The sequence below is a fragment of the Leucoraja erinacea genome, chromosome 25, assembly GCF_028641065.1.
Source record: "Leucoraja erinacea ecotype New England chromosome 25, Leri_hhj_1, whole genome shotgun sequence".
In the NCBI taxonomy this organism is placed as follows: domain Eukaryota; kingdom Metazoa; phylum Chordata; class Chondrichthyes; order Rajiformes; family Rajidae; genus Leucoraja; species Leucoraja erinaceus.
Window position 1 is genome coordinate 25520247 of NC_073401.1, and position 25259 is coordinate 25545505.

The window sequence follows — 25259 nt, forward strand, 5'->3', positions numbered from 1 at the left end:
TGTGTCGAGGCCAGGCGCCAACTCTCAACACCTCCTCGTACCCACCCCTCGACCCTGACCCCACAGACGAGCACCAGGCCGTGGAAGGAGTGGATGAGAAAGTGGGATAACATAGATCTAGTGTGAACGGATGATCGATGGTTGGCGTGGACTCGATGGGCCGAAGGGCCTATGAAGTGGGCGCATGTGTGGGGCTCTTCTAGAGTGTGCACATGTGCAGGACTTTTCAAGAGTGTGCGCATATGCGAACTGTTTCGGACGGGAAAGGCCTGCGGAATCAGCCGTGTTTGCCAGATGTTTCTGAGTTTATGTATTAAAGAAATAAGTTGCTTAAAGCTTAAATAAAGTGAAGTAAATTACGAGTAGTGTCAAATTTCATTTGCCTCACAACAGCCTATTTCCATGCTGTATCTTTAAACCAAAAGAGGTGCAGCGGGTAGAGCTAAGAAGCAACGTTACAAAATTTTGAGATTTTAAAAATCACATCTGTAATTTATCCCATCAGATAAAGCATAAAAAGAAGTTTAATTTGTCACCTAATTCGCTTTCATATCTTCAGTATTAAAGAGGTTGTGGCCATTTTCATACTCGGAAATTAGCATCTTGTTCCCTATTGCTTTTCCATTGACTTAACACAAAAGCTGTGATCGAGGACATTCAAATGGCCATAACTTTCTCAAAAATTGCAGCTCCGCTGAAGGTAAGTATTGTAACATACCTACTCACAGTGCCAGAGACTGAGGTTTAATCCTGACTGCGTGTGCTTGTCTGTGGGGAGTTTGCACGTTCTCCCCGTGACCTGCGTGGGTTTTCTCCTCGGATCTCCGGTTTCCTCCCACACTCTAAAGGCGTACAGGTTTGTATGTTAATTGTTTTGGTATAATTGTAAAACGTCCGTAATATGTGTAGGATAACATTAATGTGTGTGGATCGTGGGTCAGCATGGACTTGGTGGGCCGAAGGGCCTGTTTGCGTGCTGTATCTCCAAACAAAACACCAAATGCCTGCACCAAAACATAAATAATTAAACCCGGTTAGCCATTCGCTGGAAGATTCCAGCGGAGACAGATTAGAAGATGTATAATGTGTCTGGAATGTTGAACACACTGAATCTTTGTTTAGTTTTGTTGAGTTTATTGTCATGTGTACCAAGGTACAGTGAAAAGCTTTTGTTACTTGCTAACCAGTCAGCGGAAAGACAATACATGATTGCAAACGAGCCATTCACAGTGTACAGATATAGGGAAAAGGGAATAATGTCTAGTGCAAGATAAAGTCCAGGCAAGTCCAATTAAATATAGTCCGTGGGTCTCCAATGAGTTAGATAGTTGCTCTGGACCGCTCTCAACTTGTTGATAGGATGGTTCAGTTGCTTAATCACAGCTGGGATGAAACTGTCCCTGAATCTGGAGGTGTGCGTTTTCACACTTCTGTAACTCTTGCCTGATGGGAGAGGGGAGAAGAGGGAGTGGCTGGGCTGTGACTCATCTTTGATTATGCTGGTGGCCTTGCCGAGGCAGCGTGAGGTGTATCAGTGGACTCGATGAGTCAAAGGGCCTGTTACTATGCTGTATCTCTAAAGTCTTAAGTCTAGAAACATCCTCTCCACATCCACTCGATCTAGGCCTTTCATTAGTCAGTAGATGTCAATGAGATCTCACTACATCCTTCTAAACTCCAGCGAGTACAGGCCCAGTACCGTCAAATAATCCTCAAACATCAACCCAATCAACCTCCTCTGGATCCTCTCCAATGCCAGCACTTCCTTCCTCAGATATGAATCCCAAAACTGCTCACAATATTCCAAATGTCATCTGACTACCACATTATAAAGCCTTAGCATTACATCCTTGCTTTTATATTCTAGTCCCCTCAAAATGAATGTTCCGCTTTCCTCCCACGCTCCAAAGACGTACAGGTTTTTGTAGGTTAATTTGCTTGGTATAATTGTAAATTGTCCCTAGTGTGTATAGGAGAGTGTAAGTGTGTGGGGATCGCTGATCGGTGCAGACTCGGTGGGCCGAAGGGCCTGTTTCCGTGCTGTATCACAAAACTAAACTAAGCTGAACAGTGTGGCGACTCTTTGCATACTTGTGCAGGCAAAATGATGAATCTCAGTGGGACATGTCACATGTGATAATAGTATCCTTCATTCATTCATATTTGACCTTCTCCCCGTGACTGCGTGGGCTTTCTCTGGGTGCTCAGGTTTCCTCCCTCACTCCAAAGACGTATAATTGTAAATTGTCCCTAAAGTGTGTAGGAGAGGACTAGTGTGCGGGGTGATCGCTGGTCGGTACGGACTCGGTGGGCCGAAGGGCCTGTTTCCGCTCTGTGTCACAACACTAAACTAAACCATAACATTGCCTCCACGGATGCTGCTTGACCCACTGATCTCTTCCTCAGCTTGTTTTTGTTTTGCTGGCATCAAAGCCATTTACTGCCCTTCCACGTTTGTCATCATGAGTCAGCCGCAGCTGGGCTGTTACTTCTGACAGATGTCACACTCCTGAATCGAAACTTAAGCAGAACACAAGTGAATAGAAACTAACTGCGATTAAAAACAAACTTCCCAATTGGGCTCATTTCCACCAGGAAACAAAGCCTGTGCACAGTGAAGGTGAGTTGTCTTTAGTTCGTGGGATTATATAGATATATATTTAAGTTCATATATTTAGTTCATTGGCGTTGCCTGAATTTGCACCGAGGTGCCGCCTCTCCGGGTCCGTCCTCAGATGGAGAGAAGGACGAGACGAGGCGAGAGAAGCCCGGAGAGAGCATCGGCAGAGCGGCAGAGAGTCGCTGCCGACCCCAGCACCGAGCGCTCAATGTCCCGCCGCTGCTCCGGACCAAGCCGCCAAAACAACCGCAGCCGCTCAAAGTCATTATTGTTTATCTGTACTAACACCGCGGTTATTAATAGCGAACTTATCACGGTTCATAGTCACAGAGTGATACAGCGTAGAAACTGGCCCTTCGGCACAACTGGCCCACACCGGCCAACGTGTCCCATCTACACTAGTGCCACCTGCCCGTGTCTGGCCTATGTCCATCTAAACCTGTCCACCTAAGTCCCTTGTCCAGCGCCATACGAAAGATAGGAATCTAAGGGGTAACTTTGGGTGTTTGGAGCAAGTTGCAGGAGGCGGAAGTTGAGGCAGGTATTGTCACTACGTTTAACAAACATGTTCATGGATAGGACAGGTTTAGAGGGATATGGGCCAAACGCAGGCAGGTGGCACTATTGTAGATGGGCATGTTGGTCGGTGTGGGCAAGCTGGGCCGAATGGCCAGTTTCCACGCTGTATCACTCTGTGACTGGAAACATCGCCAATCCATTCTCCCCGCAGATGCTGCCTGACCTGTTGAGTTCTTCCAGCACTTTGTGACCTGTTATACGCAGACTGGGCATTAACCCTGTAAACTGAATGATCTCATTTCACACATTAAGGATTTTGTGATTCTCTTCAGAGCTCCTATCGAAGTTAACTTTGCTGAATTCTATCTTTTCCTTTATTACAGAAAAGAATTATGGATTTGTATCAAACACAAGCCCGCGATCTGGACACATTTATTTACTTACATCTCCAACCTGATGAAAGATTTTTGAGCCAAGTGGCTGAGACCATTGACAAGATTTGTACCTTCTTAAAGGGACAATGTCCCTATAAAATCAGTAAAACCGTGAAGGTGAGATGACAGAATTGTACACTGAATGGAAATAGGCAATGGTACAGAAAATAGGCGCGAAGTGCTGGAGTAACTCAGCATCTCTGGAGAGAAGGAATGCGTGACGTTTCGGGTCGAGACCCTTCTTCAGGCTGAGATTCGGGGGAGAGGGCGACAGAAATAAGGAAGGCTAAGGTGGTAAGGGTAAGGGTGAAAATGAGACAGTAAAAGAGATGCAGCTGAAGAAAAATGTAGAATAGCAATGATAGCTAGGGAATGGTGACAACAAAGCAAACAGAGATAAAATGTAATCAGGGGGACAGGCAGATTGGTTGGAGAACTGGGAAGGGGGAGGGATGGAGAGAGAAGGAAAGCAATGAACTTAGAGAAGATTCATATCGTTGGGGTGTAAGTTGCCCTAGAGAAATATCAAGTGCTGTTCCTCCAATTTCTGCTGGGCCTCACCAGTGCCGGATTTACGTATAAGCTAAACAAGCTATAGTTTAGGGCCCCCGCTTTCTAGGCCCCCCCCGAAAAAATTGATGGGCCTCGAGGTCTAGGGGGGCCTCCGGCCAAGGCAGAACACCTACCGTTCAAGTCTATCTCTCTCTCTCTCCATCTCCCCCCGCTATCCGTGTCCGGGCCGCCGGGCTCCGCTCGCTCCTCATCCGCCGGCACGGTAGGCCGCCTTGCACATGCGCACAACCACGGCCAGCACATCATCGGCCGCCCTGCGCATGCGCACTGCAACGGCAACTGGTCGGCGCTGGGCACTTTCTCCCTCGCTTTGAATTGTGGGAGATTTGGCCGCCATGGCTGTCCGGTCGTTGGGGGCCTCACAAGTGGAACAGCTTAGGGCCTCTCCTCATCTAAATCCGGCACTGGGCCTCACAGACAATGGGGGAGGCCTAGGACAGAAAGGTCAGTGTGTGAATGGGAGGGGGAGTTAAAGTGTTTACAGGCAATCAGGTGGGTTTAGGCGGACTGAGCGGGGGTGTTCAGCAAAACGATCGCCGAGCCCGCGCTTGGTCTCGCCCATGTATCGGAGTCCACACCTGGAACAGCAGATGCAGTAGATTATGGTACAAAGTAGATTAAACAAAGAGGGTCCCAGGATCACTGGTGTGCGTGTGTGAGTTCTACAATCTTAACCAAAGACCAGAACTGCTTAAAAAGTGTCTTTCTCCCGGTTGTGTGGTGGAGGTGAGGAGGCATGAGAGAGAGAGAGAGAATTGTGATAATTTCACAGTTGGCCGGGCTGGTAGAGCTGCTGTGTCGTATCGCAGCCACTGAGACCCGAATTTGATCCTGACCTCGGGTGCTGTCTGTGTGTGGAGTTTGCACGTTCACACTGTGACTGCATGGGTTTCCCACGTGCCCCAGTTGCCAGAGACCCAGGTTCGATCCTGACTTTGGTTGTTGGCTGCACGGAGTTTGTGCGTTCTCCCCGTGATCGCGTGGGTTTTCTCCGGGTGCTCTGGTTTCCTCCCCGACACTGCAAAGAGATACGTGCTATATCTCTAAACGAAATGAAAACTAAAAATCATTTATTGAAAAGGTTGTATTGTTGTTTTGCCTCTTGTAGGGTGGCTCCCTTGGAAAAGGAACAGCTGTAAAAAATGGCTCTGATGCGGATATGGTTGTCTTTCTCAACTACTTCAAGAGTTTTGAAGACCAAAAGAAAAACCGGGCCGAAATTTTGAGCAACATTCGTGAACTGTTGTTGGAATATGAGAACGACATTGGACATCAGATCATAATGTCACAGCCCAGAATAATTCCCAGTTCTTCTTCTCCTCGCTCACTGAACCTCCTGTTTAAATCCTCAGAATCGTCTGATTTTGTTGAGGTCGATGTTCTCCCTGCATTTGATGCCTTAGGTATGAGGCTTTGAACACATTGAAAATAAGCAGTTCAATGCGAAATATGATTACATAAAAGGACAACTTTCATTCATTGTAATTTCTCTCTTGAGTTTGCAAGAAAGTCCCAAATAGTTTCTTTACAGTGTAGACAACATTATAATAGATGCGTAGAAAAATCGAATATAGGAGCAAAGAGGTCCTTCTGCAGTTGTACAGTCCTAGTGAGACCACACCTGGAGTATTGTGTGCAGTTTTGGTCCCTTAATTTGAGGAAGGACATTCTTGCTATTGACGGAGTGCAGTGTAGGTTAATTCCTGGGATGGCGGGATTGTCATATGCTGAGAGAATGGAGCAGCTGGGCTTGTACACCCTGGAGTTTAGTAGGATGAGAGGAGATCTCATTGAAACATATAAGATTGTTAAGGGTTTGGAGACGCTAGAGGCAGGAAACATGTTCCCAATGTTGGGGGAGTCCAGAACCAGGGGCCACAGTTTAAGAATAAGGCCATGATCATATTGAATGGCGGTGCAGGCTCGAAGGGCCGAATGGCCTACCCCTACACCCATTTTCTATGTTTCTATGAAATACCATAGATGGATGCTCCCAAGGTTTCCTAATGTTTATATATCATTTCTTCAATGTCGGTTTAATATTACATCAATTGTCAGTATCTACGCAATAAAAGGTCACTTTTTTGTCCTGAAGGTCCACTGACAGGGACTGGCGTGAAGAATCAGGTCTATGAAGGTCTCATTGCTACCGGAGAACGTGGGGGAGAATTCTCGACATGCTTCACCGAACTCCAGAGGAACTTTATAAAGACTCGACCCACTAAACTGAAAGGCCTTATCCGACTTGTGAAGTATTGGTATACTGAGGTATATTTGGAGACTGCCACCACTCACCCGTTCCCCCAATGCAATATTCCACCACATAGCCCCCAATATTCCACCACTCACCCGTTCCCCCAATGCAATATTCCACCACATAGCCCCCAATATTCCACCACTCACCCATTCCCCCAATGCAATATTCCACCACATAGCCCCCAATATTCCACCACAGAGCCTCTGGTCCTGGAACTAACCAGTATCCAAGCTGTATCTCTAAACTAAACTGAACAATGCACCCAAGACCTTAATAATTAATCTCATCCCTTTGTTAATATTTTTAACAAAGTGTTAAAATTTAAGGTTGAATTTCCCACCTGAGTGAATGTTTTTTTAATTTGCCGATTATGTTCTTTAATGTATGGTGGTATGTTCCTTCATTCTAACTGAAGTTTAGTTGAGAGATACAGCCTGGACACAGGCCCTTTGGCCCACCAAGTCTGCGCTGACCAGTGATCACCCGTCCACTAGTTCTACCCTACACACTAGGGACAATTTACAGTTAATCTGTGGTAGTAAACCAGAGCACCCGGAGAAAACACGCTACCACAGGGAGAATGTGCAAACTCCGTACAGGCAGCATCCATAGGATAGAACCCGGTCTCTGGTGTTGTAAGGCAGCAACTCTACCGTTGCACCACATTGCTGTCTCTAAAGTAACCGCTCGAACAGGGACTCGAACCCTGGACCCTCAGATGCTGGTCTGGTGCTCTACCGACTGAGCTATCCGGGCCCTGAAGTTATTCAAACAAGGAAGAGACAGTCCAAGGGCGGAAGGTTCAAATGTTGATTTATTTTTTATCTAATAGTATGTCCGTCGCCCCTACAAAAGCCAACTGAGAACCGGAGAGTATTTACCACCGAAGTATGCTCTCGAGCTGCTGATCATCTATGCATGGGAGAGCGCTGGGAAGGGGGTAAATTTCAACACCGCGGAAGGATTTCGCACCGTTCTGGAACTGATTGTCCAGTACGAAGACCTTTGGATATTTTGGACCGAAAACTACAACTTTGACTCTGACATCATTGGCAGATTTCTGAAAAACAAACTTAAAGAACCTAAGTAAGTGATGTTCAAACCATAATTGCCCTTTCTGGAATTCTAGAATCAACACAGCAAGAGGGTTTCGGCCCGAAACGTTGCATATTTCCTTCGCTCCATAGATGCTGCTGCACCCGCTGAGTTTCTCCAGCACTTTTGTCTACCTTCGATTTTCCAGCATCTGCAGTTCCTTCTTAAACACAGCACAGTGAAAGGTTATTTGAAATGGGAAGGAACTGCAGAGGCTGGTTTATACCAAAGATAGAAACTAGAGCACCCGGGGAAAACTCATGGAGGTTACGGGGAGATCGTACAAACTCTGTACACATGGGATCAAACCTGTGTATCTGGTGCTGTAAAGCAGCAACTCTACCGCTGCACCACCAGATGTCCTCAATATTTAGTCTACTAGGGTACAGAAGGTCAGGAGGCAACAAGGAAGCGACGCATGGATAAACAGCCTTAAAGGTTTGCTCAATCTCTTTTTTTTACTTTTAATATATCTTCTTTTTCTTTTTCTCTTTTACTTTTTCTATGGCCTGCTTCTTAACTCTTTTTTCGTTTCTAAGTGTATCTTTTGACCACTCTTTCACACACTTACTATCCTATTTAACTCTCTTGACTTTTCTTCTTTTTAAAGTTTAAAATATGAAGTGGTACAGGAAATGTATGATGTTATTTTTGGCTTATATTATTGTAATGTACACTACTTTTAATAAATAAATAAATAAATAAATAAAGATTTGCTCAAGGGATAATTCCCAAAGGATTCTGTGGTGTACAGAACAAGCTAGTAAAACTGTGATTGGCTGCTGATTCTTATGTGTTTGAACCCTTAGGCCAATGATCCTCGACCCCGCAGATCCAACAGGTAACGTTGCTGCAGCAGCGAGATGGGATCTAGTGGCAGAAGAGGCCGAGAGATGTTTACAGCAGAACTGTGTGCTAAATGTATACTCCTGGAATGTTAAGGTAAAATATCACAGGGAACATGCAATGGCATTGGTATCGGTTTAGTATTGCCACATGTATCGAGATAATGGTGAAAAGCTTTTGTTTGCATTGCACTTCCAGAGACAAAGTTCAATGCCTGCAATGAGGTGGGTTGGAAGATTAGGACTGCACCCTAGTTTATCGGAGGAACATTTAAGAAGCATTTACCTATGTTTAAGAAACATTTAGACAGGTACATGGATAGGACAGGTTTAGAGGGATATGGGCCAAATGCAGGTAGGTGGGACTAGTGTAAATGTTGGCTGATGTGGGCAAGTTAGGCCGAAGGGCCTTATTGCCGTAATTGAACTTTATCTCTGGAGGTGCAATACTACAGAATTCTGCAGTTCGATATTTTTCTCTTTGCTCTGCCTATTGTACTTGTTTGATTGACTCTATGAATGTTCAGAATTCTGATAACAGAGGAAGAAGCTGGTTCTGAGTCTGGTGGCACATGCTTTCAATTGTTTGTATCTTCTGCCCGATGGGATTGGGGAGAAGAGGGAATGACTGGGGTGGGAAAGGTCCTTGGGAGACACCATGAAGTTAGATTTCTCTCATGATTTTGTACACTATAGTAGACTAATTGGTATTTTGAGTTTCAGTTTTCAGAGATACAGAATGGAAACAGGCCATTCAGCCCATCGAGTCCACGCCGACCGTCGATCACTTCAGTTCCATGTTCTAACCCACGTTCGCATCCACTCCTTACACACTAGTGACTATTTACAGAAGCCAATTAACCGACAAACCCGCACATCTTTGGAAACCCACACGGTCAAGGGGAGAACGTGCAAACTCCACACATAGAGCATTCATGGTCAAGATCAAAGCCGGGTCTCTGGCGCTGTGAAGCAGCAGCTCTATCTGTACAGCAAGATTATAGCAGAACAGAGGGTAACAATCCTTGTTTATGTTTGTGTTTTTACAGCCTGTGAAGAGTATATCGGTTCCTGGGGATTGCTTGCCAGTTCCTTTGGATGTCAACCCTTTCTACACCATTACACAAATTCAACGAGAAGGTGCGACACAAACTGGAAAATCCAATAGTTACCCGGAATGGAATGACAACATGTTGCAGAATACACGCGCCCAAGACACCAGTTGGTGCACCTTGCTGTAACAAAATGATTTGCGCAAGGAATCAATACTGGAGCATTGGAGAGAGATGTCGAAATGGCAATCGCCGCAAATCACTGTAAACATATTTATCTGAAATGTAATTCCTAATCGTATTTCACAGAATTATCCAACATATTTAACTGATGATTTTTGGTGTCAAGTTGATTATCACTATTTCTGACTGGGAATCTTGTGCGGGAGTGGTGAACCAAGACGCATTCTTCCTGTAGCAGAGAGGATTAAGGGGAGACTTGGTAAAAGGGGTGCACTTCTGAAAGGGTGAAAGTGAATGGGAAGGGGGTTGCTAATCAATGCCACTTTGTAATGTCACCGAATGTACCGAGACACAGATTCATTTTTGTAAACAGATGGCATGGTGGCGCAGCGGTAGAGTTGCTGCCCTACAGCACCAGAGTCCCGGGTTCGATTCTGACCACGGGTGCTGCCTGTACGGAGTTTGTACCGCACGTGCCTTCTCTGGGTGCTCCGGTTTCCTCCCACACTCCAAAGATGTATAGGTTTGTAAGTTGATTGGCTTTGGTAAAAGGTGGTATGTAGGTTAGTGCTACTGTACAAAGATAGGTGTTCGGCACGGACTCGATGGGCCAAAGGGCTTGTTGCCGTTTGGCCCAGAGATTAGTTTATGTTGGCGTCATGTTCGACATGGGCATTGTTGGCTAAAATGCCTATTCCTATGCAGTACTGTTCTACACTCCATGCTCGGACTCTTAACGGCCTGTCCCATTTTCACGACTCCTGCCGAGTTTGCCTTTGACTCATACTCGCAGCATGGTCGTCACGAGAACGTAGGCAGGCCGTGATGCTTGGCGTAGGTACTCGTGGCGTCAAGCAGGTCGGGGCGTTTTTCTAGCATGATGAAAAATATCCACGAGTAAAAAAGGTCGGGAATTAAGTCGTGAAAGTGGGGCAGGCCCTTTAGATGGAAGAGATTTAAAATCATTTTATCAATGAATGAAATTATTCAGCAAATGGTGGAAATCTAGTGGTACTAAATTTGCAGAGTCCACATACTTGGCTTCAGTGTGATGGGCCAAAAAGATTTTATATAATCTCATTTATAATCTATAATTACTGCCCCAAACAACGAATAAAATATTTGCTAATTATTTAGTGTTGTTTTAAACTGTTACTGCTGCATTAAATAAAGTCATTTCTATTGCAAAGGCTTTGTTGGATATTTGTGTCATTCACAGCCTGGAGCCGTGGTGGATGGTAAGAAACATAATACAAAATAACCAATGGTACCTCGTTCTCGCCTCTCCATCTTTTGCAAATCCATCTGCTCATGCCGGGACTATCAGACCGTCACAATGTGTTCAACAATCATTGTTTGGTCTAGAATTAGAGAGTGATACAGCATGGAAACAGGCCCTTCAGCCCAACTTGCCCACGCCCGACCTACATGTCCCATCTACACTAGTTCCCCCCTGCCAGCATTTCGCCCAAAATGTCTCCAAACCTATCCTATACATGTACATGTCGAAATATTTCTTAAATGTAGCAATAGTACCTGCCTGAGCTACCCCCGTCAGCAGCTTGTTCCATACAGCATGCATCCTTTGTGTAGAAAAGTTACCCCTCAGTTTCCTATTAAATCTTTCCCCCCTCACCTTAAACCTGTGTCCTCTGGTTCTCCATTCCCCTACTCTGGGCCAGAGACTCAATCTCTCATGATTTTATTGTTCATATATGTTAAAACATGGAGTTACATAGCACAGAAACAGGGCCTTCGGCCCAACTTGCCCACGATGACTAAGGTGGCCCATCTACACTAGTCCCACCTGCCCGCGTTTGGCCTATCTCTTTCTAAACCTTTCCTATGCACCTGCCCAAATTACTTTTAAGTGTTATTATATTTTCTGTCTCAACTGCCTCCTCAAGCAGCTTGTTCTATATATCCACTCCCTCTATGTAAAAACATTGTCCCTCAGATTCATATTAAATCTTTTCCCTCTCACCTTAAACTTAAGGTTCGGGAGAAGAACAAAGGGAAGAGATGAGACTTTTGCCTTCCATCACAGTGAGGAGGTGTTGGAGATTCACAGTGATGGATGTTTGTGTAAATTGTGTTAAGTGTGTGTCTTGGTTTTTTTTGTAATGTTAAGACTGTAGAAATGCAATTTCGTTCAAACCAAGCTGTTTGAATGACAATGAAAGGCATTCTAACTCCCCTACTCTGGGTAAAAGACTGAGAAATTACCCTGTTCATTCCGCTCAAGTCTTCTTATACAACGTCTATAAGATCACCTCTCATTATCCCACAGCCCTAACCTGCACAACCTCTCCCCACAGCCCACGCCCTCAGGTCCTGGCAACATCCTTGTGAAAGTTCTCTGCACTCTGCACACAAGAGGTTTCATGATGCTCTGTGGCAAACATTTGTTTGCATCTTACCGTTCAAATCTTCATAGCCTGGGATTTTCTCACACTTCGTTTGATCAATAACCACTTCCTTCATTTTAGCTCAGTGATAAAAGAGGAAATTAGCAGCAGGAAGGGGTTTTGTTAAACTTTTTCGTGTCTCATTTACCGTCTCTCAAATGTTTAAATCAAATCCCGTTTATCATCTTCGCTGGAGTAACTCAGTGGGTTAGGCAGCTTCTCTGGAGAGAAGGAATAGGTGAAACCCCTCTTCAGACTGAGAGTCAGTGGAGAGGGAAACTGAAGGTAGCAAATGATACAGAATCTAATAAAAAGGTCTAAAGAGGGTGGAAGGCAAGGGGAGGGTACCAGTAGAGACAGGAGAAGGCCCCATCACTGGGTGGTGAGGACTCTTTCCCATAGAAAGAGGCACAGGAGCGGAGGTGACGGAAGAAAAGCTCTACATCATGGCGGATCCGATGTACTGTTATGTATCTATTCACACCTCTAATTTCCCTCTCCCCGGACCCTCAGTCTGAAGAAGGGTCCCAACCCGAAACATCACCTATTCCTTTTCACCAGAGGTGCTAGCTGACCCGCGGAGTTACTCCAGCACTTAGTATCTATCTTCGGTATAAACCAGCACCTGCAGTTGTTTCATACACATGTATTCTTCCCTCGGCTGCATAAACCTACTTATTAACAGTAGGACATTGTGCGTGATAGGGCGCCCTCTACTGTTTGCAGTGAAATATCTGAAACTATTTGGAAACTATAAGATCCCATAGTGTTGTGGAGGAAGGAACTGCAGATGTTAGTTTATACCCAAGATAGACACAAAAAGCTGGAGTCATTCAGCGGAGCAGGCAGCATCTCTGGGGAGAAGGTTTTTTTAATTTCAAAATATACTTTATTCGAGAAAAAAATATATCCAATACATGATCCTTATAAGACTCCATCCAATATTCTCGGAGGCTATACAAACATTCAATACTGTGTACACAAATTTATTCCCCATCCTTGCCACTCATGTGGCCACTGCCGTGGAATCCCTTCCCTTATTTTTGAGGGGCGTCTCCACCACACCCTGCCCCCCCATGTCCAGCAGCGGAAGGACCCTTGAATGTGGTCCTCCCCCACAGAGCCTTGGCGTTGGCTGCACCGAGCTTCAGTGCGTCCCTCAGCACGTACGCCTGCAGTCTGCAGCGGGCCAGTCGGCAACATTCCCCGACGGACATCTCGCTCCGCTGGGAGGTCAACAAAGCTCCGAGTTTCACCGAGTTCCAGCAGCACTCGATGCCAGTCCCTGAATGCGTCCCTGGGAACAGTCCGTAAATCACAGGGACCCTTGCAAACCTCTTCAGACTGTCTTTGCAAATCCACACTCTGCAAAGAGGTGGGCAACCGTCTCCTCTCCATAGCAGCCATCCCGAGGGCAGCGTGCGCTGGCAGTGAGGTTCCGACGGTGCAGGAAGGATCTGACTGGGAGGGCTCCCCTCACCGCCAGCCAAGCCAGGTCTTGGTGCTTGTTGGTGAGTTGTGGCGATGAGGCATTTCGCCAGACAAGCTGGACAGTCTGCTCTGGGAACTACGCCACAGGATCCATGGAGTCATTTCCGAATATCCTTTGGCTACATGTCAACATTTGATGACGCGCAAACATTTTTTGCATCCTTGGGTAAAGGGAATATTGGCAGCAACGTTTATTGAAATTTAGCAAGTTGATGGTGTAGGGACCGTTATTTTGTCTTGTTTCATGGTAGTTGGTGCTCTGGGAATGACGGGAGATTTGATGGCATGATTTTGTGAATCTCCTTGTAAATTTCAATTAGTCTTAGCCTGATTCTGCGGAGCTCGAGGGTATCCCATCCGAGAGAAGTCAGCGTATTATTCACGCTTGATTTGCGCTTGTAGTCATAAAAACATAGAAACATAGAAAATAGGTGCAGGAGTAGGCCATTTGGCCCTTCGCGCCTGCACCGCCATTCAATATGATCATGGCTGATCATCCAACTCAGTATCCTGTACCTGCCTTCTCTCCATACCCCATGATCCCTTTAGCCACAAGAGCCACATCTAACTCCCTCTTAAATATAGCCAGTGAACTGGCCTCAACTACCTTCTGTGGCAGAGAATTCCACAGAGTCACCACTCTCTGTGTGAAAAATGTTTGCCTCATCTTGGTCCTAAAAGATTTCCCCCTTATCCTTAAACCGTGACCCCTTGTTCTGGACTTTCCCAACATCGGGAACAATCTTCCTGCATCTAGCCTGTCCAACCCCTTAAGAATTTTGTAAGTTTCTATAAGATCCCCCCTCAACCTTCTAAATTCTAGCGAGTACAAGCCGAGTCTATCCAGTCTTTCTTCATATGAAAGTCCTGACATCCCAGGAATCAGTCTGGTGAACCTTCTCTGTACTTCCTCCATGACAAGAATGTCTTTCCTCCGATTAGGAGACCAAAATTACGTACAAAGCAGGCTGCTCGGCGTTGTACTTTCTCCAGGGTGATCTTGTTGTTGTTGTTGTTGTATGCTAGGATAGATAATAGTAAGATTAAACGAGAACTTACCAGTTTGAAGTTTGATCTGTATTTTATGAGGAGTTACGATGAGGGATTTCGTGAAGAACCCCGCTTCCACGCATGCGTGTCATTCTTCAAAGCAGCGGTGTGAGGTCACAGAAACCTATAATGATCTAACATAGTAAGATTATCAAAGAGATACCAGTTTTTGATATGATCATAAGAGGGTGGGAGCGGAGGGCACGAAATCCCTCATCGTAACTCCTCATAAAATACAGATCAAACTTCAAACTGGTAAGTTCTCGTTTAATCTTACTATTTTACTTCGGAGTCACGTGAGTGACTTCGTGAAGATTTCAAAGCTCTGTGACCTCATGCCGTGGAACGAGTCCATGCTTCACAACTGCCTTGGGTATTGGGAGAGAGCATCATTAGTAGTTTTAAAACACAATTATACAAAGAGTTGTGTGGTATAACGAAAAAATATAACATTTTTTTTTTTTTTAATTTGAGAATCATAACCCTGTAACCTATCGGGCAAATTATTTTGTTGAACCTAAAATGTTTTCTTAATACAATGATGGCTCCAAATTAACTGGTTTATAATACAACCTGTGGAAAAACCCTTTTTTAAAATGACCCTCCTGCCATTCTGAGGATTTGGTCTGTGGGTACCTGTACAATATTGCTGCGGATGTTGCTGCAGTCCTGGTGGAAATGAGAGTTGAAACATCAGTGTCTATTCCTGCCATTTTTAGGACCTATTTGAGCCACCTTGATATAGTTTGAGTCGTGACCCTATCATGCAGTTTCTTGTAAGAGATAAACAACTCCATACTCTGACCTCGAATGTTCTGAGTATATGCTATGTATTGTTAGATGTGTCTTGTTATACACAGTCGTTTGCCATATGGGTGTACCATAAAATCAAACCCTAGACCCTATGAACCCGATCTTTTATTAAATCCTGTATGACAACACCAGTTTCTCGGTGAGATGATCAGGGAGTCCAGGCTCAGTTTGCTTAATGGCTGGACTTGTTGTGCGGTAAATAACACCATGAGCATAACCATCTTCCTGGTCTGTTACTGACAACGCTGTTATGAGCTACAAGCTCCTCAGCATGTTGAGAAAACGACACCCATGTCCCAGATTTCGGAGTACCTGGTTTGCTTACCAGGGGTGCGTTCCCACCGCGTGCCGTTCCGATCCTTGTGATAGGTAATTGGAGAGTGCACTTGTGGCACTATTGAAGGCACTGTAGCTCCATCGATTATCCTAATGGAGGCTTGTAAAAATTCCAATACGGCCAGAATGTTCTTGGCCTTTTGGTCGAGATTGTTGTCCAAGCAGTATATGCCCCATTTCTTGATGTGTCCAAGGTACTGCTTCCGTGTTGACAGTCTTAGTGCAGATGAGATGAGATTCATCGTCCTGTCTGACAGTGTAGTGGGTCTGTTAGACTCTACAAATCAATAAATCCATAGTGTTATGGCATGGATGACTGCCTCCAGTCACTGGATAAATCAATAATTTTTTGGCAATGTTCATAGGGAACATGGTTCTAACACCATCCCCTGTAAGACTGAAATACCATGATTGAGAAGGTCAGTCGGGTACTCTGAAAATTCCAGATGCCGAGTGTGGTTGAATTTTCCCTAGTACCCCAATGATGGGTCCGAACGGGGGAAAACATCACCCTATGGCTTATTTACATAACAATGCCAAGCTGGTTTACGAATTTTAGTACATAATAATGGGGCTAATGATTGCCCCTTTTGTAAGCTCTATATTGCCAAAGTTCCTCTATTGAGTCAATGCCTGCCATATAGAAACCCACAACTGACACCAAGTCTATATCAATAAAAAGAGCATCCATCTTAAAATGAATATCTAAAACAAATGTGTTTAGGGTTAAAATCAATGATAATCCTGCAACCCTACTCTATCTTATATTTAATAAATATGTTCAATCCCATCTTTTGTGTACAATTCTTGTAGCACCATGTGGGTTTTAGATTGTTTGGTTTATGTAAGGACAAAATGCCCTTCTGGTGTATGATGTACTGTGGTTATTGGGATGAGAAAAAACCCTATCAGATAACCCTGAATACTGCTGAGATTATATGAATCTGTAGTGATTATATACCATACATAACTGTAGTGTTGCAACCTCCCCTACCCTCGTAGGTCCCTATTTTTCAGAAGAAAACCCCACCCACCTACCTCCATGGTTACCGGTGGTTTTGTTATTTCCTTGGTTTTTTGAAAATAAGGTTCTGGTTTAATATTTCTTGTTCGGGGTTGTGTGGGAGGTTGAGGCTTCCGCATCTTCCAGGGTGGCCGCCCTGGCCATACCCTAAAACGGATCCTGCAGGTTATATTGATTTCTGACACTGCTACTGGTATGAGCCACATTTTTTATGGCCTTGCCTGTGGCTGGTATCATGCTCCAAAATAGGCCCTTGCGCTGGCCTTGATGAGCCCCAGTGTCTTGGCTTAGTCCACACACGGTTCTTTATTTGCAAATGGTAGCATTTTTGGGGTCCTAGTGCTGGCTGAATGGCCGCCTTCCACGTGTAGTTCAGGTTATATTGCATATTATTAAACAGATCTAGTGCGTCTTGATGGTCTTTGGTTACCTACGTTTAGTCCAGGGTGCTGGTGTGTGCTATGATGCCTTCCGTCAATCCCTTGAAGGTTCTCTGGATCTTGAGGTCCTGGTTCCTGATGTTCGTCCATATGCTGCCAAATGCATTGGTTTACACTGGGCACCTGTAATGCCTCACCGTTGCCAGGTGGCAGATGTCTGGCCAGTGTTTGTAAATTTTTCTTGTTGGCGTTTGTGGCCAGACATATAGTAATACTATTGCCATCCTGGATCCAAGTCTACCCATGTTTGACTTGGCTAAAGTAATCGGCCACCATGTCCAGCAGAGTCCCTGCTGTGTTAGGATCATGGGACGCTGTATTACCAGGCTCTGGCCCATCAGGGTCCTGCCTACTCTTTTTTATAGAGTTAGAGATCTCTAGGGTCCCACACGGGGTACCCATGTGGGGCTTAACTGCTGCCCACTTGTCTTTTGTTCTGCGGACCCCTCTTGCAGGTCAGCCCAGAACTGACCCGCAGTGCTCCCCTCTGATGGGGTAGAAGCATTGTGCAGCCCTCAAAGAGGTACTGCTGTGGTTTTATCACGTTGGAGCAAGGCTCCATACACCGCTTCTTCGCGCTCCAGCCCTCTCGGGCACTGGTTGCCGGCGGTTTTATGCAAAGTCGGACCCTTCTGAGTCCACTACCTTGTTTGATTTGTGTCTAGCCTTACCGCTCGGTCACATGGATCTGGCCGGTGCGGGGCCGACATCGGGCACAGCTGATCCCACTACGGTTGATCCAAGTGCCGCTGGCTGCTGCTGGCTGCCCGCTGTTCCATGGTCCTCCTTCTCCAGTTTTGTCCTTCCTTCCGTGAAGTGGATATGGCCGGTGTGGAGGATAACTGGCACAGCTGCTTCCATCTATTCCTTTAACCTGACTTCAACGCTCTCAGCACTCCTGGCTGCTCCTTTATCTTAGACCCCTGGGACCCACCCCCGTACTGACGGTACTGGTCCCTTATGGTCGTTGCAGCCGGTCAACCCCACTCTAATGCCCTCAATTCTGGGCACTCCTACTTATATGGTCCTTAGATAAGGGACATATAAGACATTAAAACTGATGATAACAGCTACTATAGTTTTTATATAATATATAGTCCCTAGATAAGGGGTGTATCAGATATTAAACTGATAAGAACAGATACTACACTTGATCTTAGCCAAAAAGCCGAGAAGCGATTATTGTAACTAAAACCCCGCTGGGACCGATCCTGGTACTCACATACTGGTCCCTTGTAGTAGATTGCAGCCAGTCAACTGCAAAGTCCTTTGCTGCCGAGAAATGAACTTTCTCACCATGCTGGAGCGAAGTTGGGCACAGGTGTTTTTCCCCCTCCGGGAATCGATGTGCCCATGCTGCTCCTGCCGTTGCCAGCTCCTCACAAAGTGCCAGCTGCCACTGCTGCTGTCTGTGCTCCTGCCGCTGTCTGTGCTCCTGCAGCTGCCGGCTGCCGCTGCCGCTGCTACTGCTGCCGCTCCTCCGCGGTTCTCCCGGCGGCCTTCTGCACATTACATGGACCTGGTCCATGTCTGCACCTAGAAAGGTAAGTTGAAGGAAACGCAGGGTCTCTTACCTGCTGTTCCCGACTTTCCTTCTCCCGCCGGTGACCGTCGTTCCCTGTGTCGGGTTCAAGCCGCTTGGACCGACCCCGGTGTTCACGGGCCTGGTCCTTCGCGGCAGTTCCGCAGCCGGTAACCCCGGCTGTTCCTATAGATCCCCTGGACCCTGGTGCTTACCTTGTGAACAAGGTTTTCAGCCCGAACGTCCAGTTCCGACTCCATAAGTGCCGCTGCACTCGCTGAGCGTTTCGAGCCCCGGTACCGCTGTTCCGAGCTGTCTGTCCCGCAGCCTCTGTGCTGGCTGCTACCGACTGCTCCCAAGCCAGTCTCGTTTGAGACTGGCATAGGGACCTTTTTTACTTTGCTTCCCGCCCGGCCGAGAGGTGAATTTTGCCGGTGCGGGAGCAAAGTCGGGCTCAGGTTGTTCCCCTCCAGGGAAACTCGTGCTGTTGCTGCTGCTGGCTGCTCGCCCTCCACGGGTCTCCCCGCAAGCTTTCCGCAGCCTCCTAAAAGTAAGTAGCAAAAAGGAACGCAGAGTCTCTTACCTGCTGTTCCCGACTTTCAAATCTCCCGCTTGGGGAACGCCGTTCCCCCCTGTGTGACTCGTTGCAATGCGTGTAGCGATATGACACGCATGCGTGGAAGCGGGGTTCTTCACGAAGTCACTCACGTGACTCCGAAGTAAAATTCATGTCTATCCTGGCATACAGGAGACTCCAGGATGGTGCGTTGCCTCCCTGGTGCCAGGGTCCAGGATGTCTCGGAGCGGCATCTTGCCTGAAACTGAATATTAAATTTCTTGGTTCAAATATCATTTACAGATAACACTGCGGTGTTATACATTCGCTCAACCAAAAGAGGGCGACGTTTAATTAAGATAGACACAAAGTGCTGGAGTAACTCAGCGGGTCCAGCAGCTTCTCTGGAGAGAAGGAATGGGTGACCTTTTGGGTGGAGACCTTTCTTCAGTCAGGGGAGAGGAAAACTAGAGATATGGAAGGGAAAGGTGTGAAAACGACAGATCAAAGCAGTCGGTGATCAAGGAAATGTAGAACGGGTTCATTGTTGGCTGAGGGGAAGGTGACATCGAGGCAGACAAACAGTAAAATTAATCAGGAGGACAGTGAAACTAGTCGGAGAACGTGGGTGGGGGAGGGACAAAGAGAGAGAGGGAAAGCCATGGTTACGCGAAGATGGAGAAATCAATTAATCATACCGCTGGGTTGTTAGTTAAGTTTACTAAACTTTATTGCCACATACACCAAGCTACAGTGGAAAGCTTCAAGAGGATGTCATCACGCTGAGGCAGTGGGTCACAAGGTGGATGGAGATAATGTGAAAAACTAAGGTATCCACAAGGCTGTCACATGACGATATTATTAGTGGTTCTCTCCTCTCAGATATGGTCTCCTCATCTTCCAATGCCCTGTCATCACTTCTCTCCTCAGAAACCTTAAGCCTATCATCCTTTTAACTTGGTCCCAAACATTTAACCTCCCTTTCCTCCCATCCGTTCATAAGTTCCTAAGTTCTAGGAGCAGAATTAGGCCATTCGGCCCATCAAGTCCACTCTGTCATTCAATCATGGCTGATTTATCTTTCCCTATCTTAACCCCATTCTCCTGCCTACTTCCCATAACCCCTGACACTCTTGCTAATCAAGAATCTATCCATCTCTGCGTTAATAATATCAATTGGCCTCCGCAGACTTCTGTGGCAATGAATTCTGCAGATTCACCACCCTCTAAAGAAATTCCTCCACATCTCCTTCCTAGAGGGACGTTCTTTAATTTTGAGGCAGTGACCTCTGGTCCTAGACTCTCCCACGAGTAGAAACGTCCTCTCCCCGTCCACTCTATCCAAGCCTTTCACTATTCAGCCCTTGAACATGCTGTTGTTTCGCAAATCCATGCCCATCTGGACCCTGGCACAACTCACATAGTGTTAGTGAGTCACGCAGTTTTCAACAAGCCTTCAGCCCAACTAGTCCGTGCCGACCAAAATGTCCCACCTAAGCTAGTCCTGTTTGCCTGCGTTTTATCCATATCACTCTAAACCTTACCAAGTGTCTTTTAAATTCCATTAGAGTTATTAATGTACCTATCTAAACTACCTCCTCTGACAGCTTGTTCCACATACCCACCTCCCTTTGAGTGAAAAGGTTGCCCCCTCAGGGTTCCTATAAAATTCTTGCCCTCTCACCTTAAACCGATGTCTGCTGGTTCTTGATTCCCCTACTAAGTAAAAGACTTTGTGCATTCACCCTTTCCATGTTGTTGAAACCTCATCTAGAATTCTAGAGTAAATACAATGTGGAAACAGGCCCTTCAGCCCACGCCGACCAACATGCCCCCTCCACACTAGTGCCACCTGCCAATGATTGGCCCAAACCTCTCTGAACCCAAGTTATCCATGTACCTGTCCAAGTGTCACTTAGCCGTAATGACAGTACCTGCCTCATCTACCTCCTTTGATAGCTCATTCCATAAACCCACCACCCTTTGTGTAAAAACAAGTTGCCCCTCAGGTTCCTCTTAAATCTTTTTGCCCTCAGCTTGAACCTACGCCCTCTGGTTCTTGATTCACCCACTTGGTACAAGACTCTGTGCATTTTTCTGAAACCTCATCCATGCCTTTGTTCCCTCCAGATACAAATATTCTACAGCTTTATAAGTAATTATACTAGGGGGATGTGGGCCAAACGTGGCCAGGTGGGACTAGTGTAGTTGGGACATGTTGGTTGGTGTGGGCATGTTGGACTGAAGGGCCTGTCTCCATGCTGTACCACTCCCTGACTCTTATTCTTTACTCCGTGACTTCGAGTCTTGCCTCAAAGCTTGGAAGCACGTGTCCTGGTTTATAGGGCAAGATCACTGTTCCAGAGCGGAGGAAAGGAAGAGTGGTAAGGTTTTGTTTATGGATTTGGCTGGCCTGAGAGGCTTCGGATATTTTCAGTCAGTGTACACTGGAGAAATGATTGGAGATCTGACATAAAAACACTGGACGAAAAAAATGTCTCGCACATTATCTGTCACAACTTGCACTCCAATCGTGAATTCTTTCACTTACGTTTGCTTCTGCTATTTTGGGTCAGCTGCAAATTAGTCAAGGTCGAACTCAGTCAGTCGATCCTTCAGGGGACGATTTATGGCATTCTGTGAATGTGTTTCTTAAGTCAAGGGGTTCACACTTTACCAGTGATTATCTACTCATTTTTCAGTGGATAGCCATTACTCTACTGTCAGTTATTAATTATATGATTTTAAACTTTAGAGATATAGCGCGGAAACAGGCCCTTCGGCCCACCGAGTCCGCGCCTATCACCCCGTACACTAGCTCTAATCTACACACTAGAGACAACCCACAATCTACAGAAGCCAATTCACCTACAAATCTTTGGAGTGTGGGAGGAAACCGGAGCACCCGGAGAAAACCCACGCTGGTCACAGAGAGAACGCACAAACTCCATACGGACAGCACCCGTAGTCAGGATCGAACCCGGGCCTCTGGCGCTGTAAGACAGCAACTCTACCGCTGCTCCACTGTGCCGAATAAACAGGAATAAATGATATGAATGTTGTAGCAAATTAGCAATGACTGAGCTTGTGTCTCATTCGTCAAAGCACAGTGGGTAGCACAGTGGCGCAGCGGTAGAGTTGCTGCCTCACAGCGCCAGAGACAAGGGTTCGATCCTGACTACGGTGCTTTCTGTACGGAGTTTGTACGTTCACCCCATGACCGCATGGGTTTTCTCCGGGTGCTCCAGTTTCCTCCCACACTCCAGAGGCGTACAGGTTTGTAGGTTAATTGGCTTTGGTAAAACATTGTAAATTGTCCCTAACGTATAGCGTGCACTAGTGTAACGGGGATCGCTGGTCGGCACGGATTCGGTGGGCAGAGGGGTCGGTTTGCGCGCTGTATCTCTAAATTAAACTAAACACGTCTATGAGAAACACAGGCAACAGCCAAATATTTGCGGGAAGATTAAAGTTTGCCTACTGACAGACAAGCATTCATTCTGTGCTTAATAGGAATTTGGCCTCAGGTCATTCATTCTTTTACGCAGGGAAGGATGCTGCCAAAAGAGCTTTGAAAGTTGTAAATTGTCCCTAGAGTGTGTAGGATAGTGTTAGTGTGTGGGGATAGCTGGTCGGCGGGGACTCGGTGGGCCGAAGCGCCTGTTTCCGTGCTGTATCTCGAAACTAAAACTAAACCAAAGATAGACACAAAAAGGTGGAGTAACTCAGCGGGACAGGCAGCATCTCTGGAGAGAAGGAATGGGTGACGTTTCGGGTCGAGACCCTTCTTCAGACTAAGTTAACCTGGTTCTTCCAGCACTGAGTCCTCTCCACGTGGAGGCACAAAGTACTGCAGATGCTGGAGTCGTGAGTAAAACACTGGAGGAACTCAATGGGTCAGGCAGCAAGTGTGGAGTGAATGGACAGGCGATGTTTCAGGTCGAGGACCATTCAGACTGATTGTAATGGGGGGGGAGAAAACTGAAAGAGAGGTGTGGATGGAACAATATGTGGTAAGGTGATTGGCAAATGGGTGGACAAAGGCTAGAGATGAAAAGGTGATAAATGGATGTCACTAAGAAGAGAAGAGGAGTGAAATATAAAGCCAGAGGTAGGGAAAAAGGTGGAAAGAGACAGGGAGGGGGTGGCAAAGGACCGGCACAGTGGTGCCTCACAGCAACAGAATCCCGGGTTCGATCCAGACCTCCAGTGCTATCTGTGTGGAGTTTGCATGCTCTCCCTGTGGCCGCGAGGGGTTACCTCTCACCATCCCAAAGACGTGCGGGTTTGAGGGTTAATTGGCCCTCTGTAGATTGTCAGTTGTGTGTGGGGATTGGATGCTAAAGTGGGACAACATCGAACCAGTGTGAACGGGTGATCGATGGTCAGCATGGACTCGGTGGGCCGAAGGGCCTATTTCCATGTTGTTTCTTTCAACACATCAATAGCGGGAGAAATGGGCACACACTGAGATGAGAGGGGAGGTATAGGAAAGAGAGGGGAGGAAAAGTGGGGGAGGGGTTCCTAAAATTGGAGAGTTCAATGTTCATTCTGTTGGGTTGTAAGCGAGCCAAGCTGAATATGAAACGCTGTTCCTCCAGTTGGTCTATCTCTCTATGTGAAGCATAGACTCCATATTTCCTACCAGGCTGTGTTCACTTCTAACTCCAGTGAGCTAGACCTCCATAAACATCTTACAGGACACTTGATACCCAAGGAGTGTTTTCTTTGGGAACTTGACCTTAATAATCACAGACTGCTATCCTAACATTAGGGGAAGACCCAGGTGATCAATGACCCATCTACTAGGTCATTGATCACTACATATTTACAGAACATCACGCACCACATAACATCAAAGCCACAATCTAACAGATCATGAGAAACTGCTGAGGGAACTGTAAGTTGTGAAGGGTGAGAGAAAAGAGATTTATTTTTGGACTTTAATATTGGCCAGCGTTCCTACGGAGGTGTTTATGGAGATATTTTTCTTTTTTGTTTAACGCATGCTGTACCTTTAGACTTTACTTTAGACTTTAGAGATACAGCGCAGTAACGGGCTCTTCGGCCCAACGAGTGAGTCTGCACCGACCAGCGATGTACATTGGAATATCCTACACACTAGGGACAATTTACAGTTTACAGAAGCCAATTAACCTCCAACCCTGTACGTCTTTGGAGTGTGGGAGGAAACTGAAGATTGTCACAGCATGTCGCATGCAGCCTGACTAAAATCTCTGAATAGGATGAAATTTTTTTTAATAGACATCTCTACACTGTAGATTCTGGTTGGAAATCAACTAAAGGCAATGAATTAGTGGAAAATACAGAGATCACCTGAAATCTGGTAAATTTACAATGCCAGATGCTGCTTCCCTTACGGTTTAAATAGTTTCACTTCACTCTTGTTTTCAAAACTGCACCACAGTAATTGTAGAGCAAAATAAACAGTTATTATCCAATGCAATGTAAACATAGAAAATAGGTGCAGGAGTAGGCCAATCGGCCCTTCGAGCCAGCACCACCATTCAATATGATCATGGCTGATCATCCAGAATCAAAAGGCCTGTTCCTGCCTTTTCCCCATATCCCTTGATTCCATTAACCCTAAGTGCTATATCTAACTCTCTCTTGAAGATATCCAGTGAATTGGCCTCCACTGCCTTCTGTGGCAGATTATTCCACAGATTCACAACTCTCTGGCGGGAAAGGTTTTTCCTCATCTCAATCCTAAATAGACTACCCCATATTCTTAAACTGTGACCCCTGGATCTGGACTCCCCCAACACGGGGAACATTTGTCCTGCATCTAGCCTGTCCAATCTCTTAAGAATTTTATATGTTAGTATGAGATTTACAGTGTAGTGTATTGCCCATTCAAAACAAAACATCCTAAATATTTTAGAAGGTTAAATCGACATAAGCAAAATTTACTTTATTTGAATTTGTAACGTTTTTCCTCGCTTTGATTTAAGTATCATCGTGCAAAGAACATTTTTGAAGCAGGTCTATTTTTGGAGTCTGTCCCTCAAGGTTGGTTG

The 25259-nt window shown here is 46.0% G+C and overlaps 1 protein-coding gene and 1 pseudogene across 1 annotated transcript in view; one reads left to right on the top strand and one right to left on the bottom strand.

Moving 5' to 3' along the window:
* The window catches only part of LOC129709362 (uncharacterized), a 77694-nt gene extending 66737 nt beyond the window's left edge, over window positions 1-10957 (top strand). The window contains exons 18-21 of the mRNA XM_055655661.1: window positions 6242-6414; window positions 7236-7489; window positions 8308-8440; window positions 9393-10957. Coding sequence (XP_055511636.1) covers window positions 6242-6414; window positions 7236-7489; window positions 8308-8440; window positions 9393-9584 — 752 coding nt within the window. The 3' untranslated portion in view covers window positions 9585-10957. The remainder of the gene's footprint in view (window positions 1-6241; window positions 6415-7235; window positions 7490-8307; window positions 8441-9392) is intronic.
* A 7257-nt stretch (window positions 10958-18214) lies between these two features.
* Window positions 18215-18320, bottom strand: LOC129709561 (U2 spliceosomal RNA; annotated as a pseudogene).
* Between the last annotated feature and the right edge of the window lie 6939 nt (window positions 18321-25259).